Source organism: Cetorhinus maximus, chromosome 28 (assembly GCF_964194155.1).
Source record: "Cetorhinus maximus chromosome 28, sCetMax3.hap1.1, whole genome shotgun sequence".
Taxonomy (NCBI): Eukaryota; Metazoa; Chordata; class Chondrichthyes; order Lamniformes; family Cetorhinidae; genus Cetorhinus; species Cetorhinus maximus.
In genome coordinates, this window is record NC_135906.1 from 13,280,919 (window position 1) to 13,302,847 (window position 21,929).

Sequence of the window (21,929 nt, forward strand, 5' to 3'; positions counted from 1 at the left end):
ACAAATAAAAGAAAAATTAACCCCAGGTTTCAACAAGATGAACATCAGGCAGTTCTATGTTGGACGGAGTCAGTGTTGCCATGGCAATGAATGGGAAAGCTGATCTAGTAATTTCAACCAAATTCAGTACGTTAAGGTTGCGTGTGGCTCTCTAGCTTGCGTTTCTCAACTTCTTCCTGTGTGTTGTGCAAACACATTGCTTAACTGCCTGAGCTCTCAGTTCTCCTTATTACATGCAAAGCCTTTTAATTTCAGCCTTGGTAAAGGCCTCCAGCCCTTGTGTTATACAATAACGACATGCCCTTCCAGTCATTGTGAAACAGGATGTTTTTCCCTGAGCAATACCACGCAACACCTCACTGGGTATGTGCAACAACACCTCCCTCCCTCCAGCTCACTTTGAGCAGTGTGTAAATTCACTCGATCGCAGCAGCAGGCATAGGCGCCAAGTTGCATCACCCCAGAATCAGTTGAAAGCAATTGATTGCGCTCAGAAGCTATTTGACAATGACCATTTTTGCACCACAGCGCGGGGATTGAAATTGCCGGACCACAACAAACCAAGGTTGATCTGGTCCCCCCCGCCCCCTCCACCAGCCTGATAGTCACATATTAAAATAACCATGGAGTTGATGCATAATCAATCTCTATCAATTGGTCTAGAACAGACCCAGAAATGAGGTGAGGAAATTCTATCCCTCTCTGTGATGGAGAAGTTAGGGAACCATAGGTCCAAAGTCACTAGTTTCTGCCAAGTCAAGCTACATTTGCCATACGCATTAAGTTTGAAATTAGAAATGATTTACATTCTCTCTTTTGTACAATTGCAGACCTGTGTGACTTGGAAAATCTATGTGGTGACAATGGTAAATGTTACCCAACACTTGAAAGAGCTTTCAGATGCATCTGCATTGAAGGGATAACGCAGAGTAACAAGCCAAAACCCTGCATAGGTAATAGATTATTTTGTTCAGATTTATCTACGTTTAATTAAATGGATTTTCTTTTCAGGCCAGAAGGAGAGAAGTATTAATATTTAGGGGGAGAAAAATGGCAAGCCCGGTTTTTTTTTTAAACTAAAACACCGTGACCTTTTGCTCCTAGGTCAGGTGCACAGAGATGGGAGAATTCCCCAGCTCCACGAACCCGACCTTTAAAAATGGCTTCCCGCAGGTTGGATTTTCGGTCATGGGGGCGTAGGCTGGAACAGGAGCCCCCTCACTCCGCCACGTGCTTCCCATGCCAACCCATGCCACCTTGTTCCCTGTGCCCACCCCTATGGCCTCCCATAACCTCCATGCCAACCTATGCCCCCTGCACCCACCCCCATGGCCCTTTGTAGCCCCTGTGCCAACTTAGTGCCAACCAATGCCACCTACCCACCACCCTTTGCCCTTACATCTACCTTGCCAACTCACCTGGTATCCACCAGGCTCAGCAGGTCTGGGAGCATGGGTGAAGAGAGAAACAGGATTAGCGTTTCGAGTCCAATTTGACTCTTCTAGAATCAACTGTGATACTTTCTACTTTTGACTCAGCTGACACTCGCTGTCAAGGTGCAGGCATGGGGGATGGTCACTTGGATGAGATGATTGGTGTCAACTTGTACCTGTGGCTACTATCATATTATTCAATTATATAGGTAGAAAGAAGCCATTTGGCCCATCGTGCTTGTACTGGCTCTTTGAAGGAGCTATCCAATTAGTCCCATTCCATTGCCCTTTCACCACAGCCCTACAGTTTCCATCTTCCATCAGGTATGTATCCAATTCTCTTTTGAAAGGTGCTATTTAAGGGGGAGGTGATGGCGTAGTGGTATTGTCACTGGGCTGGTAATATAGAGACCCAGGGTAATGCTCTGGGTACCTGGATTGGAATCCCACCAAGGCAGATGGTGGAATTTAAATTCAATAAATACCTGGAATTAAAAGTCTAATATTGACAACTAAACCATGGCCAATTGTTGTAAAAGCCCATCTGGTTCACTAATGTCCTTTAGGGAAGGAAATCTGCTGTCCTCACCTGGTCTGGGCCTACATGTGACTCCAGACCCACAGCAATGTGGCTGACTCTTAAAAATGCCCTCTGAACAAGGGCAATTAGTGATGGGCAATAAATGCTGGCCTAGCCAGTGACGCCCACATCCCGCAAACGAAAAATGTAAAAAAAAATTTGATCAACTCCTGTCATCCCAATTGACTGCATAACAAAGGAAACTCAACCTCATCTCTCCCCGGTTCTGCCAATATGTCCTCTGGTCACCAACCCTTCCAAAGAAACAGCGACTTCTGGGGATGAAGGGACAGATTTGCGTTTAGAAATGTGAATACACATCTTGCGTGAGATGGATTTGCTTTGTGAATTGATTATCTCAACTTTGCTCATTGCTTGGGAAAGTCTATGGGATAAAGCCAGGCTGATTGATTGTTGGATTCTGTTTTCTTTTCAGAGATAGACTGCCCTTCAGAAGAGAAAGATTTAAGCATTGGAGACCAAAAGTCAGATGCGGTATGCCACTGATGCATTTATGGTCGATTCTGTGTCTATTTATTCCAGTTTTATCCTGTCCCCTACTGAAGGTGCTGATTCATCCCTGATAGAGCATCATGGCCAACACTCGACTAACTGTTTGTTCCCCATGTCTGTATCAGGTTCTGGCTATTTGACAACACCCCCAGCAGTGCAGTGCTCCCTCAGCTCTGCGCTGGGAGTGTCAGTCTGCATTATGCTGTCAAGTCTCTGGGGTGGGACTTGAACCCTTCTGACTCAAAGGCAAGCGCTTCTACCACCTGAGCCCCAGGTATCAGTAGGAATGGCCCACAAACCAGATAACAAATACGACACAGCAAATTTGGAGGAAATTGCAAAAAAAAGGAACCCCAGTTTAATCAGAATTTAAGAACGGAAGCCAAGTTGAGATGGCAACTGCAGTTAAGGCAGGGCAGGGTGGAGGACAGATACACAGGGAACCCACGTAAAGAGGAAATAAAACACTAGACCCGTCAGAAATATTTTGAAACATTTTTTTTCACACTCTGTTTCAGTTTCAATGCAAATAAACATACAAACCAAACATTGCAGAACGTTTGTTTTGCAGTCAACATCTCTTTAGAGCCACTGCGATCTCTGAACTGGTAAAGGAATGTGTATTGGAGTCTTAGATGGTTCTGGGTTTAATCAATGGTCCATGCTAGTATAGGACATGTGATGCTGGTAGGGCCATTGACCTGTGTGCCTTTGAGCTTGAGATGTGCCAACTGGCTAATGTTCCAGGTCCTGATCTAGTGACCCCTCTTGTGTGAACTCTTGAGTTCAATATTGGGCCCTGCAGGGATGCCACAAACTACCTTCATGGACCGTTGATCTGGCTCCAGATTCCAGGAAGACAACAGACACCATTCCATCGTTCCCAATACTCATCTAACTTCCTCTTCCATTGCACTTCCCTGATCAATCTACTTCCCGCATTCACTTCTCTCAACCGCCTTCCTAGTTTATGTCCGTAGCTCCCCTCCTTGAGGTTGTGACTATCCCAATCCTATGCTGAGGACTGAAGTCTGTTGAAGTCTTTTAGTCTTCAATAAAATTTGCCCTGCGTTCCCTTTTCTTCTGTGTCAACAATGTGCATTTAAGAACATAAGCAATAGAAGCAAGAGTAGACCATTCGGCCCCTCGAGTATGCTCCTCCATTCAATAAGATGATGGCTGATCTTCTACTTCATTCCCCCCTTTCTCACTTGATCTCCCTAACCCTTCACTCTCTTAGAGACCAACCCTCAATCAATCTCAGCCTTAAATATACTTAACGGCAGTCCCACGGAGTAGAGTCATGACCCTTTGAGTGAAGAAATTTCTCCTCATCTCAGTGTGGAAGTGGCCAACCCCTCATCCTGTGGCTCTCCTAAACCTAGACGACCATTGCCCCTCCTCATAGCTCAGAAGCCATCTTTACAGGGACCAGATTAGCTACCCTTCGCTATCCCCTCCACAACTCAGCATAATTAATTGAATAACTCTTTCAAAGAGCTTGCACAGGCACAATGGGTCAAATAGTTCTTGCTGAGGTGTACCATTCTCTGATTATTTGATTCCATATCGTCACAATATAATCATGATCTGCTCCCTTCAAATAAAACATGGAGCCCACTGCTTTGTACCATTCTCCCATTTGCGAAAGGGATATAATAGTGCTGAGAAACATGCAAAACATTTTTACAAGGATGATGCCAGAACTGAGAGGATTCAACGATCAGGAAAGATTGAACAGGCTGGGGCTCCTTTCTCTGGACAGGAAAACCCGTGAGGTGATCTAATAACGGTTCTAAAAATTATAAGCTGGAGGGTGTTCGATAGGATAGATGTCCAGAAGATCTCTCCACCTCTGAAGGAGTCCAGAACTGAGCATTATAAATATGTCAGTAATAACTTCAATGAAGCAGAAGATGTGCTCAGGAGGGCAGTGAGAATGTGGAACTCAGGGAGTGATTGAGAAGAATAGTATAGATGCATTTAAAGGAAGCTAGATTCATACACGAGGGAGAAAGGAATAGAAGGATTGGATGAGATGACATAAGGTGGGAGAAGACTCATGTAGTTTAGCCAAATGTACCTCCTATGAATGTTTAACCATCTTGATGTCTATCTCGTCATCCAATCTCCAATCACATTTCTAACCAGATAATTATTCAGTTGCTGTTTACATAGAATGTACAGCTTAGAAAAAAGACCATTCAGCCCAATTGGTCCAAGCCAGTGTTTATTCCCCATTCAAACCCTTCTTCATCTAGTCCTATTGTTAGTGTTATCTAGCTTCCCCTAAAATGAATGAACGACTTAATCAAACAGGTGCCAACTGCTGTTACTGGGTGCCTGGTCCACACTTACGGGCTTTAGGGGGAAAGTTTCTCTTGACCTGGAACATTAGCTCAGGCTTCTTAAACGTATGCTTAATTTGTTTCTCCTCTATATTTAGAAATTTGAAGAAGAAGACTTCTATTCTTCATTCTTTAAATGGGCCTCTGGCATCAACGATCAGTGTCACAGCTATAAAAGCAATAACAGCAACAACAGTGAACCTTCACTGATGGTGAGTCTTCTCAATCTCTCCTTTAAAGGGGGTCTATCCTCAGGGTGCTCTGTCTTATTGCCGCCTGGGTAATCGGTGCCATGCTCACAGGTCCACTTCGACTCTTTACCGAGGGTGCCACAGGGTGAGAGAGACAAGCACATCTTAGGAGCAGAGGAACTAGGAGTAGATCGTTCAGCTCCCCAAGCCCGTTCTACCATTCAGTAAGATCATGGCTGCTCTGTGACTTAGCACCATGTACCTGCCTTCACCCCCATATCCCTTAACACATTTTGCAGAACAAAAATCTATCAACCTCAGATTTAAAATTAACAACTGACCTAGCATCAATTGCCATTTGCTGAAGAAAGTTCCAAACGTCTTTCACATTTTACTTGGCCTGAGAGGCCTGACCCAAATATTTAGGCTAAGTCGACAAGTCCTTGGCTCCACCACCAACAGAAAAAGCCTCTCTCTAATCATCCTATCACTTATACCTTGAAAATTTCGACCAAACCGCCCTTTTAACCTTCTAGATTTCAGAGAAAACAACTGTGATTTGTGTAATCGCTCCTTGTAATTTAACCCTTAGAGTCCGTGATAATAGTATGGTAAATCTAGTCTAGATTCCCACAAAGGTTAATATATTCTTCCTAAGGTGTGGTGCTCACTGTACTGCAGGTGAGGTCTAACCACAGCGTTGTAGTCAGAGATCAAAGGGCCACTGTGTGCTTCACAGTCTGGAGGGATTGTGAAGAAAGCCTGCTCTCCCCAGCTGAATGCTGGGGATATTGTGAGGTGTTTCACACACCTGTCAAAGCCGAGAGTAACACAACCACCTCAGAGACCATCCAGTGCCTGGTCCAGACCCTACATATACACCTTGAGCTGTGCACCCTTGGACAATGCCTTCCCAGATCCTGAGCATTTTCCACGATTTAAGTCAACCTGCCCCAATATCGTACCTGTCCATACTGAGTTGATTGTCCCCCACCTCAGACTAGCCTGACCCATCAGATGTGCACTGAGCTGGGCTTGTGGGCTTGGGGCCTGAGCTAAAGTAGCTGTCATTGTATGGCTGATGTGGGAATATGGACTCACAGTGTTCGTGTACCTCATGGTTTGTGGGGTCAGCACCACATTGAGTTAAAGCAGCTTTCTGTTGAACAGTGATGCTTTGTGAAGCGGGCTGGGGAATGAGGAGATGAAGGAATGTGTGAATGTGTTGTTCGTGCATGCTTTGATGGCTTGGGGAGATACTGGTCCAGTCACTGTGTTGTTTAAAGTCAAGAAATAGATTAGAACAAGAAAGCAGTCCAACAGGTGATCCCCAATCCAAGACAAATGTTGGGACTAGCCTGAAACTATCGCCTATGTTCATGGACTGTCCTGACTGTGGGTAATTTTGGGAGCAGGATGCAGACTGTCCCTTATTGTAGTAGTGGTCTGCCTAAGGGCAGACCCCATGCTCGTTTCTCCACCCCTTACACTCCTGCGCTTTTCTTTTCAGTAGCTTGTAAGAGCCTCCCATTTTCAACCTCAGTGAGCAATAGGACTGGGGAAAATGAATACGTGAGGTGGTTTCCTGTTGTCTTCCTCACGTGCGCTTAAAGGAAACACAAGTCCTCTTCTCGAGGGATCCTCTGCCTGTGAGCAGCCGCCATTTCTCCAGGTTCCAGCTCTTCCGCTATCACCACTGAAAATTCACTGGCCGTGGTTCATAACCCTGAGCATGGGATCCTTACCTGGGCATGGGGAGGTGGGGTTTGCAAAAGGGTAGGGTTGACCAACCCCAGAGGCCTCAAAGGACCCAGCTACCTTATCCTATCCCTTATAGCCAGCACTGGTCTGCCCCAGCTCACAGCAATGGCTTGTGCACACTTGCTAAGGATATCATCCAGTATCCCCCCCCCCAACCTGAACTGGCAGCTAACCTTATGAGGAGATTAGAGTGTAGGTTCTTTTTACTCCTCAGGCCGTCACAACTACTGTCAACGGCATGATCCATAACACGTCCGCATGGAACAAAATGCAGAAGAATAATAGGCATGAAGGTGTCACGTTACTACTGAACTGTATGGAGACCGTCATTATGATGACTGCAGCTTCCTTGGGCACTCCAAAGTACAACATGACAACACCTCACGTAGGTAAGATTCCACTTAAGGGCCCGTAATCCATCATCCAATCGTGGTAAGTGCAGTTCGTAATGGGAGATGTGTAGACGAGAAGGTCCGGGGCTGGACTCCTCTATTCTCCGGTAGCAGAAGGAGGGAATCAAGCAATTGGCTTCCACCCCTCTGGGCTAGGAGAGGGGTTATTCGCCCCGATTACCGTGTCGTGTTAACGAGAGGCTTGCTTTCATAACGCGCCTTTCACAACCTCAAGGCAGCCCGAACGCTTTACCAACCGATCGAGTGCTTTGGTCAGTGGTCGTCGGCGTCACAGCGGAAACTTCAGCAGCCCGTTTGTGCACAGCAAGATCCCAGCAGCATCAAAGCGATAATGGCTAGATAACCGGCTTTAGTTGATGTCGGTTAAAGGATGAATAGGAGCCAGGGCACCGAGGAGGACTACCCCGCAGTTCTTCAAAATTGACGGAGAGCTGGGGTTAAGATATAGGTCAGCTATATAGATATAGGGGAACAGGCTCAAGAGGCTAGATCGCCTCTTTCGATTCCTTTGCCTTTTTGTAGATTATGCCAGTCATGTCTAAAATAAGTTTTATTTTAAAATATATGTTCATCAACTTATCCTGAATGCGCTATGATTCAGGCTCAGTCTACGCAGTTAAAAGAAAGAAACAACGATCATTTCGTATTCAATTTCAGATGTCCAAATTCAAGTTCTTCAAGAAAAGGAAGGAACTGTGGTCTTATTAGCTAAAGATAATGAAATGGAATTCCACTGGGAAACAAACAACTCAGAACCGTCGGGTAATGTTTGCTCTCTCTCTCTTTGAACAATGAATTCTGAAATTGTAACGCGTACAAACTCCAGGAGATCCCACAGAAATCCTGGCTGGTCTCCTACATTTATAACTCGAGGTCATCTAGAGCTCTGCTGCCCGTGTCCTTACTTGCACCAAGTCCTGTTCACCTATCAACTTTGACCTACATTATATCTCGGTCAACCTTGAGTCCAAAATTCTCTTCCGTGTTTTCAAATCCCTCCCTGGCCTGGTCCCGCCCTTCCTCTGTAAACTCCCCAGCTTCACAAACCTCCTCCCATTTTGCCCTCGTGAACATCCCTGATTTTAATCGCTCTGCCGCTGCCTGGGTTCCAGGTTCTGGGATCGCCTCCTTAAACATCCCTGCCTCTCTGCCCTCCCTTTCTCTTTCACACCCCTCACACCCTACGGCCAGAAAGTTACGTTAATTGGGCGGGCAGGCGCCCGACCCCAACGCACGTGAAATTGCGCAAAACGATGTTGGGCGCGCACCCCCGGCGTCATCGCGCACACGAGCAATACTGAGGTGGGCGGGGAAGGCACAGGAGTCAGAGCCAAGCCCGCCAACAATTAACGGGCCAGTTAAGGTCATTAAAAACCCTGTTGCCCACGATTATACGTTGCCCGTGCGATTTTCGCGTTTGTCGCACGGGCAAAACGAGCCCATTATTAACAGAACCTCATCCAAGGGCGGGGATGAAATGTCTGGGGTGAACTATGAGAAAAAAAATAATATCCTTGGGGGTGGGGGGGGCGGGGGTGGTGATGTTTTTTTTGAGTTCTGCCGTCAGGTGCTTGAATGTGTTGCATAGACGCAGTTTGGTGCATTTCTTTCTTGCGATTTAATCTGTCCAGCTCCGCAGCAGCTGCCTGCCTTCGGGGAGCTCGCTAGAAACGCCCACCCTCATTTCAGTCAGCGCCACCCACTCCCCCGCCCCCCCCCGCCCCACCACACACCTTTCAGCACTGAGGCTTTCTCGCGCGCGTTTCACACTTGCTGGCTGTTAATTTCGCGTCCGCTTCCGGGCCCGCCGACTTGGCGCGCGTGCCCAGCGTGAAATTCAGGCCCATGTCTTTGCCCAAGCTTTTGGTGATGTGCACCAATGTTGCCTTATGTGGCTCAGTGTCTAATCTTGCTCCAATCATAACGCTCCTTGTAGCAAATATAGTTCTGACACATGTAGGACTGTAGCTTTAAGAATAGTCCTGTGTTGTAAGATCACATGACCTGTGTAAACCAATGGGTTAGCAGCATAGGGTACCTCTTAGAGGGAGTTCTTCTTTAGTTATAGAGCTTGATGCACACATGTAGCTGCTGCTGCTATCTTGTAAATAAAGTTCAATGTTTCCACCAAGATAATTTGCCTGAAAAATCAACTCTGTAACACTCCTCTGAAGCAGCTTGGGACATTTTGTTACATTAACTTCCAAACCCACGACCACTACCATCGAGAAGGACAAGGGCAGCAGTTACATGGGAACACCACCACCTGGAAGTTCCCCTCCAAGTCATTCGCCATCCTGACTAATATATCGCCATCCCTTTACTGTCGCTGGGTCAAAATCCTAACAGCACAGTGGGTGTGCCTACACCACATGGACTGCAGCGGTTCAAGAAGGCAGCTCACCACCACCTTCTCAAGGGCAAGTAGCAATGGGCAATAAACGCTGGCCCAGCCAGCGAAGCCCACATCCCATGAAAGAAAAGAAAATGTCCCCATAAGTTATTTTTATAAGTGGTTGAGCTGATGGGAATCTTCAGCAATGTCATGTTTTTTTTTATTCATCCATGGGGTGTGGGATTCGCTGGCTAGGCCAGCATTTATTGCCCATCCCTAATTGCCCTTGAGAAGGTAGTGGTGAGCTGTCTTCTTGAGCCGCTGCAGTCCATGTGGTGTAGGTACACCCACAGCGCTGTTAGGGAGGGAGTTCCAGGATTTTGACCCAGTGACAGTGAAGGAACGGCCGATATATTTCCAAGTCAGAATGGTGAGTGACTTGGAGGGAAATTTCCAGGTGGTGGTGTTCCCATCTATCTGCTGCCATTGTCCTTCTATATGTTAGTGGTCATGGGTTTGGAAGATGCTGTCTTTGGAGCCTTGGTGAATCCCCGCAGTGCATCTGGTAGATGGTACACACTGCTGCTACTGTGCGTCGGTGGTAGAGGGAGTGAATGTTTGTGGATGTGGTGCCAATCAAGTGGGCTGCTTTGTCCTGGATGAAGTCAAGCTTTTTGAGTGTTGTGGGAGCTACACTCATCCAGGCAAGTGCAGATTATTCCATCACACTCCTGACTTGTGTCTTGTAGATGGTGGACAGGCTTTGGGGAGTCAGGAGGTGAGTTACTCGCTGCAGGATTCCTAGCCTCTGACCTGCTCTTGTAGCCATAGTATTTGTTTGGCTAGTCCAGTTCAATTTATGGTCAATGACAACCCCCAGGATGTTGATAGTGGGGGATTCAGTGATGGTAATGTCATTGATCATCAAGGGACGATGGTTAGATTCTCTCTTGTTGGAGATGGTCATTGCCTGGCACTTGTGTGGCGTGAATGTTACTTGCCCCTTGTCAGCCCAAGCCTGGATATTGTCAAAGTCTTGCTGCATTTGGACATGGACTGCTTCATTATCTGAGGAGTCACGAATGGTGCTGAACATTGTGCAATCATCAGCGAACATCCCCACTTCTGACCTTATGATGGAAGGAAGGTCATTGATGTCTGGCTCCCACATCAATGTAGTTTACGTTTAACTGTGTTCTGAAATGGTTTAGGAAGCCCCTTAGTTGTATCAAACCATGACAGAAAAGTTGAATCAGAATAATACTGGATGGCATCAACCTCGGCATTGGAAACAAAAAAGGACCCTTCCTTCCCTGTCGCTGGGTCAAAATCCTGGAACTCCCTCCCTAACCGCACCGTGGATGTACCTACACCACTGGTTCAGGAAGGCAGCTCACCACCAGCTTCTCAAGGGCAGTTAGGGATGGGCAATAAATGCTGGCCTGGCCAGTCCACATCACATGAATGAATAAAACAAAAGTAAAGACTTCCCTTTTCCTCTGTGCCTCAACTGCTATTTGGGATTAGTGCCCACCTCACCTCTGGAATTTAACTCGTTTGTCCATGTTTCGACTAAGGTGAATGGTTTGTTGGTGATCAAGTGCCGCTTGATCGCACGGTTGACGACAGCTTCCATCACTATGCTGATGATCGAGAGTAGACTAATGGGCCAGTAACTGCCTGGGATGGATTTGTCCTGCTTTTTGTGGACAGGACATAACCTGGGCAATTTTCCACTCTGCCGGGTAGATGCCAGTTTGGGGCTGTTCTGGAGCAGCTTGGCTAGGGGTGTGGCTAATTCTGGAGCACAATATTCGGTATTACAGCCTGGATGTTCTCAGGGCCCATAGTCTTTGCTGTTACTTCATAGCAAGTGGAGTGAATCAAATTGGCTGAAGGCTGGCACCTCAGAAGAAGCCTGAGATGGACCATCCGCTTGGCTCTTCTGGCTGCCGATGCTTACAAATGTTTCAGCCGTGTCTTTTGCACTGATGTGCTGATCTCCCCCATCAGTGAGGATGGGGATATTTGTGGAACGTCCTCCTCTGGCGAGTTGTCTAAATGTCCACCACCATTCATGACTGGATGTGGCAGGACTGCAGAGCTTAGATCTGATCCATTGATTTTGAGATCATTTAGTCCTGTCTATAACATGTTGCTTTCAATGCTTGGCTTCCTTGTAGTGCTGTCTTGGAGCTTCACCAGGTTGGCACCTCAGTTTTGGGTATGCTTGGTGCTGCTCCTGGCTTGAGCTGCCCACCTCAATGAACCAGGTTTGTTTGCCTAATTTAAAGGTAATGGTAGAGTGAGAGATGTGGGGCCATTAGGTTACAAACTGTGGCTGAATACAATTCTGCAGCTGCTGATGGCCCAGAGCACCTCATGGAAGCCCAGTTTTAAATCTTTTCTGATCCCATGTAACACAATGGTAGTGCCACAAAGCATGAAGTAGGTTGTTGACAGACTTCCTCCCTACAAAGATTGTGAGGTGATTATTCCTACCAATAGTGTCATTGGTATATGCATCTGCGACAGGTAAATTGGTGACATTGAGGTTTTTCCTTCTTGTTGGTCCCCTCACCACCTGCCACAGGCCCAATCTGGCTGATATGTCCTTTAGGATTCAGCCCCCTCAGTCGTGGTGGTACTAATGAGCAACTCTTGGTGATGGACATTGAAGACCCCCAACCCAGAGTGCATCCAGTGCCTTTGATACCTTCAGTGCTTCTTCCAAGTGTATCTCTTTCTGTGAAATCATTCCACTGGACTAGGGTTGCTAACCCTCCAGGATTGGCCCTGGAGTCTCCAGGAATTGAAGGTCAATCTCCAGGACACTGCCGTGTGCAACCCTGGAGACAAATCATCAGGGCATTAAAAAATTGAATTTTTTTTTGTCATTTTCATTGAACATTTCTCTTTACCAGATCTAAAAATATTGAGAATGTTGGGGTGAAGGCTGTTTGGCTGACAGTCAAGCATCATCCAATTGGTAAATGCGTCTTTTTGCTTTCCAGTTAGTGAAGGGAGACAGTGCATCACAAGGATGAATGTGTTGGTGGCTAATGGCTGGAGGGTGGGAGCAAGTCATGTGATGAAATCTCCAGGAATACACTTAATCACATTTGACAACTCTACTCTTGACATTGTCTGTCTAGTACTTCCATAGTCTTTTTGATCTTCTTGTTCTGTCTTCCTCTTCGTGTAGAGCCAGGAAATGTTTTCCTCATTCATGAGCCATGCCCCAAGCCATGTCAAGCATCTTCTTTGGATCTTCTGCACAATCATTGCTTCTTGTTCAAACCATCTTCCTGACTCTTTGCATCCCTCTTTGCATCATTATCTTTCTTCTTGTTCCAAAATATTCAGGTCCTCATAATAATGGGAAAACCATTGCTTCATTGCTTCTTACTTTGATTTTTGCCCAAAATGTCTTCAATATCCTTGATGGACAATGATTAAGGTTGAAGAAAAAATCTCTCAGAAATCTAAAACCATTACTTGTACAGGTGTTTTGGAGCAGGAGGTACTGGAGTTGACCTGAGGCTCCTCTTTGATATTAGCACTACTTTTAAGACCTGCAAAGTGGCTAATGCTCGATTACCCACCTTGGCATGTGTACCTGCTGAATACCTTACTCATTTCGATTATACTTCAGATGTTGAGATCCTACAATCTTGATTCAAATGGAGCACATTGCTGGTGCTTGTTGCCTGAGTTTTGCTCTCCCCTCCTTTCCTCACGCCCAACCCCCCCGCCACTTCGGTCTGTGCTGACAGGATAGAGGGAATCTGGTGCTCATCCTCTCTGGGATGTGGTTAATGATCTTGCATTTACGTAGCACCTTATGGAGCTTTCACAAAGTGATACAGTCAATGAAGCACCTCAAAAGTCCACTTTCTGCCCTGTAACTCTTCTGGGTCACAAATAAATAAACTAAAATTAAGAAAATCAGGGACAAAGTAAAAGGCAGCCCCTTAAAGGGAAACTGCAAAAACAAAAAGACACATTTTAAAGGAAATTTATAAACATTAAACAAAAATGTGACCACGAGGGTCAATAAAGCAACCAGTCCCTGCGGTGGCCACCGAGCACAGAAGGCCTTGATGGTGCTGATGGACACCGCATACTCCCTTTCCAGGGACACCCGACCATGAATGTAGCCATGGAAGGGGGGCAGACAGTTGGGTCGGACGACTGCCCTGTTGGCGAACTGATTACCGTGTTGTGCTCAATGGTTCAATTGCTCTGTGTTTAATTATTTGAGCCTGGTAACTGATCTATGTTCACTGTGCTTGATTGGTTAAGCCTGGGCACTGACTCAGAGATAAGTAAACAGACACCACAGAAGCTGAGCTGGAAGGCAATTAAAGCATTATATCAAATTCCATGAACGCTCAGAAACTAGTATCAACTCTGCATTGCTCTTTGGAAAATTAAATGTTATATCACGCACCAAGATCCAAATTGCAATGACACAAGAGACAACTTAAGTGGAGTGAACTTTGACTTGGTGAAATGCATCCCCTCAGTTAGCATCAGCCTGGGCTTGTGTTGTTTTTTTTTAGATCTTTCATGGGACGTGGGCATCACTGGCATGGCCAGCATTTGTTGCCCATCCCTAATTGCCCTACAGGCCAGTTAACCACATTGCTGTGGGTCTGGAGTCACATGTAGGCCAGACCAGGTAAGGAAAACAGATTTCCTTCCCTAAAGGGGGCAAGTGATAATGGTTCCCATGGTCACCACAACTACTTTCAATTCCAGGTTTATTAGTTGAATTCAAATTCCACCAGTTACTGGAAGAGGTATCAGCTGTGGCTCAGTTCATAGCACCCTCACCTTTGAATCAGAGGGTTGTGGGTTCATGTCCCACTCCCGGAAACCAAGAACTGTGATTGTACTCGAAAGAGTTGCAATCTGTGACCGTTGATAACTCGAGTTTCCACCAGTTACTGTGGTGGGATTTGAACCCATATCCTCAGAGTGCTAGCTTCAGGCTTACTAGTTCAGTGACATAACCAATACACCACCAGCATACCCCAATGAATTTAGTGGAGTGGGACTTGACCCCACAACCTTCTGAATCAGAGAGAAGAGTGTGCTACCAACTGAGCCAGGACCTTGATCCCTTAAAGAAATACTTCAAAGATTAGCAGATCTGTGGCAGCAATTTCTCTTCTCCCCAAATGCAACAAGTTATGGGCTGGAAGTAACATCATAGGCTTTACCTCCTGACAGATTTCGCAGCTGTTTCCTTAATCGCCTACAGCCAGATGGATTCATTGATGGATGGCACAGATTTGGAAATGGAGAATAAGAAGTATGGAAAAGAGTATTTGCAGCTGAACTCCGATGTGCTAACAGCCATGGTTACCAGCAGCAACAAGACTCAACAAAACACAACTTTTACCATCAAGAACAATCAGGTTTGTAAAATTAGGGAATTTGTCACCTCTGTTATAGGCCTCTTAGTTAAAGAGCTCACTCAGTAACATCCTCATTAAAGGGATGTCAGCTATAATATTCCCTAAGTGAGGTGCATGGCAAATATCAGAGACAGTGACAGTGAGGGGTGTGGGTTATATCAGAGAGCGTTACAGTGAGGGGTGTGGGTTATATCAGAGAGTGTTACAGTGAGGGGTGTAGGGTATATCAGAGAGCGTTACAGTGAAGGGTGTGGGGTATATCAGAGAGTGTTACAGTGAGGGGTGTAGGGTATATCAGAGAGCGTTACAGTGAAGGGTGTGGGGTATATCAGAGAGTGTTACAGAGAGGGGTGTGTGGTATATCAGAGAGTGTTAAAGTGAGGGGTGTGGGGTATATCAGAGAGCGTTACAGTGAAGGGTGTGGGGTATATCAGAGAGTGTTACAGTGAGGGGTGTGGGGTATATCAGAGAGTGTTACAGTGAGGGGTGTGGGGTATATCAGAGAGTGTTACAGTGAGGGGTGTGGGGTATATCAGAGTGTTACAGTGAGGGGTGTGGGGGATATCAGAGAGTGTTACAGTGAGGGGTGTGGGGTATATCAGAGAGTGTTACAGTGAGGGGTTTGGGGTATATCAGAGAGTGTTACAGTGAGGGATGTGGGGTATATCAGAGAGTGTTAATGTGAGGGGTGTGGGTTATATCAGAGAGCGTTACAGTGAGGGGTGTGGGGTATATCAGAGAGTGTTACAGTGAGGGGTGTGGGGTATATCAGAGAGTGTTACAGTGAGGTGCATGGCAAATATCAGAGACAGTGACAGTGAGGGGTGTGGGTTATATCGGAGAGTGTTACAGTGAGAGGTGTGGGGTATATCAGAGAGTGTTACAGTGAGGGGTGTGGGGTATATCAGAGAATGTTACAGTGAGGGGTGCAGGGTATATCAGAGAGTGTTACAGTGAGGGGTGTGGGGTATACCAGAGAGTGTTACAGTGAAGGGTGAGGGGTATATCAGAGAGTGTTACAGTGAGGGGTGTGGGGTATATCAGAGAGTGTTACAGTGAGGGGTGTGGGGTATATCAGAGAATGTTACAGTGAGGGGTGTAGGGTATATCAGAGAGTGTTACAGTGAGGGGTGTAGGGTATATCAGAGAGTGTTACAGTGAGGGGTGTAGGGTATATCAGACAGTGTTACAGTGCGGGGTGCGGGGTATATCAGAGAGTGTTACAGTGAGGGGTGTAGGGTATATCAGAGAGTGTTACAGTGAGGGGTGCAGGGTATATCAGAGAGTGTTACAGTGAGGGATGTGGGGTATATCAGAGAGTGTTATAGTGAGGGGTGTGGGGTATATCAGAGTGTTACAGTGAGGGATGTGGAGTATATCAGAGAGTGTTACAGTGAGGGGTGTGGGGTATATCAGAGAGTGTTACAGTGAGGGATGTGGGGTATATCAGAGAGTGTTACAGTGAGGGTTGTGGGGTATATCAGAGAGTGTTACAGTGAGGGATGTGGGGTATATCAGAGAGTGTTACAGTGAGGGGTGTGAGTTACATCAGAAAGTGTTACAGTGAGGGGTGCGAGGTATATCAGAGAGTGTTACAGTGAGGGGTGTGGGGTATATCAGAGAGTGTTACAGTGAGGGGTGTCGGGTATATCAGAGAGTGTTACAGTGAGGGGTGAGGGGTATATCAGAGAGTGTTACAGTGAGGGGTGCGGGGTATATCAGAGAGTGTTACAGTGAGGGGTGTGGGGTATATCAGAGTGTGTTACAGTGAGGGGTGTGGGGTATATCAGAGAGTGTTACAGTGAGGGGTGTGGGGTATATCAGAGAGTGTTACAGTGAGGGGTGTGGGGTATATCAGAGGGTGCTATTACACATTAATTTTTTTCTATTTCCTTCTGTTTTACAGGTTGATGATGTTGAAGATTACACAATTTGTGTGTATTTGGATGAGAAAAATAACATGTGGTCTACCAGTGGTTGTACTAAAGTGTCATCCAATCGCACTCACACTGTCTGTAACTCCAAGCACCTCAGTAGCTTTGCCGTGCTGGTAGCACTGTACACGGTGGAGGTAAGAGCTTGTGTTTAACGGGAAGGCCTTTACCCAGCAGGATTGGGCCATTGTTTGGTGATCGCATCTCACTTAGCCGGACTTGGCTCAGTGGTGTGATAATATGAAAACAGAAAATGCTGGAAAAACTCAGCACGTCTGGCAGAATTTGTGGAGAGAAAAACCAAGTTAACGTTTAGAATCCATGTGACTCTTCAGAGCTTTCATATTTCATATTTCAATGCTTTTATTTTGTTTTATTCATTCACGGGATGTGGGCATCACTGCAGGCACGCATTTATTGCCCATCCCTAAGTTACCCTTGAGAAGGTGGTGGTGAGCTGCCTTCTTGAGCCGCTGCAGTCCATGTGGTGTAGGTACACCCACAGTGCTGTTAGGGAGGGAGTTCCAGGATTTTGACCCAGTGACAGTGAAGGAACGGCGATATATTTCCAACTCAGGATGGTGAATGACTTGGCGGGGGATTTCCAAGTGCTGGTGTTCCCATCTATCTGCTGCCCCTGTCCTTCTAGATGATAGTGGTCGTGGGTTTGGAAGGTACTGTCGAAGGAGCCTTGTTGAGTTTCTGTAGTGCATCTTGTAGATGGTGCACGCTGCTGCCACTGTGCGTCGGCGGTTGAGGGAGTGAATGTTTGTGGATGTGGTGCCAATCAAGAGGGGCTGCTTTGTCCTGGATGGTGTCAAGCTTCTTGAGTGTTGTGGGAGCTGCACTCATCCAGGCAAGCGGGGAGTATTCCATCACACTCCTGACTTTGTGCCTTGTAGATGATGGACAGGCTTTGGGGAGACAGGAGGTGAGTTACTTGGAATCCTAGTCTCTGACCTGCTCCTGTAGCCACAGTATTTATATGGCTAGTCCAGTTCAGCTTCTGGTCAATGGTAACCCCCAGGATGTTGACAGTGGGGGATTCAGTGATGATAATGCTATTGAATGTCAGGGGATGATGGCTATATATACCGAACGGCAGCAATATCAATGTAAATAGAAAGCAATGTGAACATCACTAGCAAAGCTGCTTTTACTGCCTGCCTTTAGATGCCCTGATAAGGCGCTTGTTGAGTAACTTGTTCTGCACCATCCTCTGAGTGATGGTGTGCCCAGAATGGTGCTCCTTAGGGAATTCCAGCATTTTGACCCATGGCAGTGAGGGAACTGTTGATATATATCCAAGTCAGAGTGGTTTGTGACTTGGAATTTGTGCTCAGGGGTGATGGTGATCCCAAATCATTTCTTTTTTCACGGGATGTCTGTGTCACTGGCTGGGCCAGCATTTATTGCCCATCCCTAGTTGCCCTTGAGAAGGTGGTGGGTGAGCTGCCTTCTTGAACCGCTGCAGTCCATGTGGTGTAGGTACACCCACAGTGCTGTTAGGGAGGGATTTCCAGGATTTTGATCCAGCGACAGTGAAGGAACGGCGATATATTTCCAAGTGAGGATGGTGTGTGGCTTGGAGGGGAACTTCCAGGTGGTGGTGTTCCCATGCATCTGCTGCCCTTGTCCATCTAGATGGTAGTGGTCGTGAGTTTAGAAGGCGCTGTTGAAGGAGCCTTGGTGAGTTGCTGCAGTGCATCTTGTAAATAGTTTTGCTATGACCAGGTGAGAAGGGGGTGAACTGGATCCCCTCTATTCAACCTCCTCAGTTGGTCACAACAAAGACTTAAGTTTCTTTACTACAAGGATGTGCCTTTTCTGAATCAGAATGTATTTAACTATTTAAGCTGTAAGCAATAAAGGGCCAATCAAACAAGGTTTTCTTGAGTCAAAGAAAAAGCTAATTTATTAAACCCGAGAAAAATAATAAAAATGCAACATGGAGCGTTCGGCCCTCGTGCAGTCATTCCAGCCCCCACACAAAAACACTTACACACACACTTACACTTACACACACAAAAACACTTACACACACACTTACACTTACACACACACTTACACTTACACACACAAAAACACTTAGACACACACACACACACTTACACTTACACACACACACACTTACACACACACACACTTACACTTACACACACACACACTTACACACACACACTTACACACACACACTTACACACACACACACACTTACACACACACACACTTACACACACACACACACTTACACACACACTTACACTTACGCACACACACACTTACACACACACACACACTTACACGCACAAAAACACTTACACACACTTACACACACACTTACACTTACACACACTTACACTCACACACACACTTACACTTACACACACACTCACACTTACACACACACACTTACACTTACACACACACACACTTACACACACTTACACACACACACTTACACTTACACACACACTTACACACACACACACTTACACACACACACTTACACACACACTCACACACACACTTACACTTACGCACACACACACTTACTTACACACACACTTACACACACACTTACACACACAAAAACACTTACACACACACTTACACACACACACTTACACACACAAAAACACTTACACACACTTACACACACACACTTACACTTACACACACTTACACTTACACACACACTTACACTTACTTACACTTACACACACACTTACACTTACACACACTTACACTCACACACTTACACTTACACACACTTACACTTACACACACACTTACACTTACTTACACTTACACACACACTTACACTCACACACACTTACACTCACACACACACTTACACCTACACACACACTTACACTTATACACTTACACACACACACTTACGCACACAGTATCAGAAATAAAGGGAGTTAAAATCCAATTAAGAAAATAGTAATAGAATGTACGGTTAAGTGTCCTTTGATTGCCCTTGAGGTATAGATTTTAAAAACTCAGTCAATTTGGCTGGTTTCTTGGGGGTGCAGTCAGATATACAAGATATTGCAATTATTATGAGATCTTGACTGGCTGGTAGGGTTGTGTGTCGAACTGGGTAATGCTCTTATTTTAAGGGAGAGGGAGAGAGAAGCCTTAAATCTGCTCCCTCTGCTGAAGACTACATTGACACCGCCTGTGGTCACTTGCAATCTCTCTCTAGCGGCCGGGCAGCCTCGCCTTGAAATACTTCACCCATTGTGTATTTCCAAGAGGTTTTGAGCGTGTCTGTCTGTGGCAGCCAGCGTTTCAACATCCGGTACTTTTCACTTTTAATCTCTCTTTAGACGAGTTTTTGGTGGGTGTCTGAATTATAGGACATGTCTCTCTCTTCACATTCCCCTGAGGGTGATTTGTTGGTTTCACCTTGGAATGTGGCCTTGCATTTTTTTAAGCCGTTCAAACTGCAAAATTTCCTGTCAGTCAAAAGTTGAAAAATCACATTTTCAAAAGTAAAGGGGCACAGCCTGGTGTCAGGTACCCACTGCTGCCACTGTGCGTTGGTGGCGGAGGGAGTGAATGTCGAAGGGGCGCCAATTAAGCAGGCTGGATGGTGTCAAGCGTTTTGAACGTTATTGGAGCTGCACTCGTCCAGGCACATGGAGAAGCCCCTGACTTACCGCTCTTGTTCCTTTTGAGGGCAGGGGTCACAGGGGGAGGGAGAAGCTGTTAATGTCGTCTCGGTGGGTTTCTGCGGTGCAGCCTGGAGTTCACTCGCGTTACGTGCGTGATCTGACGCCCAGGTTGAAATGTTGTTCCTTTGCTGCCTTGAGGCATCTGTCCCCAATTTCCAGATGTTGGAAAGCTATGAAAAGTAGAACCTACTGTCACAGTTTTCTACGAACGCAACCCTCCCGAACAATACCTCAATCTGCGGCTTTTTGCTTTGCTACGTTAAAGGTGCTATATAAATGCAAGTTGTTGCGGCGGTTTTCCACTCTGCTTGCTATCTGTCCTCTTGAGTCACATGCCTTTCCAACACAGAGCCCAGGAACCCCAGGCTACCGGCTACAACAAAAGCAAGGGCGCGTTTCCTTGAATTGCAGTGATATGCAGCGATGGTTGGGGCTCGCTTCTTGGTAAATCTCGCCCTTGTGAATCAATTGGGTGCTGCTCCCTGCTGGACCAGTCGCGCCAAACTCCCCCCTGTGGCACCCGACTCTTTCCCGCGCGTCCTGTTAGCTCCCACCGTCGCCCTGGCTAGTGGGACGTGACCATTTGTTGGCGAGGCCAGCCATCTATAGTTTGCCCTCGTGGAGGCGGTAGTGAGTCGCCTTCTTGAGCCGCTGCAGTCTGTGCAGTGTAGGTACACCCACAGAGCGTCCTTTTCTAGCTTGCAGGCCATTTCAGAGGGCAGCCAAGAGGCAACTATATTGCTAGGGGTAGTGGGGTCTGGAGTCACATGTATATATTGGGTAAGGGTGGCAAATTTTATCCCCCAGAAGGACATAAGTGAACCAGAGGGTTCTTTTTATTTGAACAATCTAGTAGTTTTATGATCATTATTAATGAGACGAGCATTTTAATTCACATTTGTTAATTAATTGAGTTTAAATTTCTCTTATGATCTTAAATTGAATTGAGGGATTCGATCTCATGTGTCTCCTGAGCATTAGGCCAGGCCTTTGGATTACTTGGTCTGGTATATTACCACTGTAGTCCCAGCACCTCATTGGTTACAGAAGCGAAATCTCAGCACCTTTCCGGCTAAGCTTTGACCATTCTTCAACTCTGCAGGGCCCGGGGCTAACGGCCATCACTTACATCGGGATTATCACCTCTCTGGTGAGTCTCTTCATTGCGATCGTCACGTTCATCATGTGCCGAGCCATTCACAGCACGCGGACTGCCCTCCACACCGAGCTGTGCATGTGTCTGTTTGTGGCGGAGCTCCTTTTCCTCATTGGGCTATCGGCCACTGGAAACAAGGTAAGGTCGGAA

The 21,929-nt window shown here is 46.3% G+C and overlaps 1 protein-coding gene across 1 annotated transcript in view; it reads left to right on the top strand.

Annotated features, from left to right (window-relative positions):
- The window catches only part of LOC144668815 (adhesion G protein-coupled receptor E3-like), a 55,621-nt gene that overhangs the window by 12,193 nt on the left and 21,499 nt on the right, over positions 1 to 21,929 (top strand). The window contains exons 3-10 of the mRNA XM_078531189.1: positions 831 to 953; positions 2,450 to 2,508; positions 4,973 to 5,086; positions 7,041 to 7,215; positions 7,897 to 8,001; positions 14,813 to 15,000; positions 16,907 to 17,071; positions 21,726 to 21,917. Of these exons, the coding sequence (XP_078387315.1) occupies positions 831 to 953; positions 2,450 to 2,508; positions 4,973 to 5,086; positions 7,041 to 7,215; positions 7,897 to 8,001; positions 14,813 to 15,000; positions 16,907 to 17,071; positions 21,726 to 21,917 (1,121 nt within the window). The remainder of the gene's footprint in view (positions 1 to 830; positions 954 to 2,449; positions 2,509 to 4,972; positions 5,087 to 7,040; positions 7,216 to 7,896; positions 8,002 to 14,812; positions 15,001 to 16,906; positions 17,072 to 21,725; positions 21,918 to 21,929) is intronic.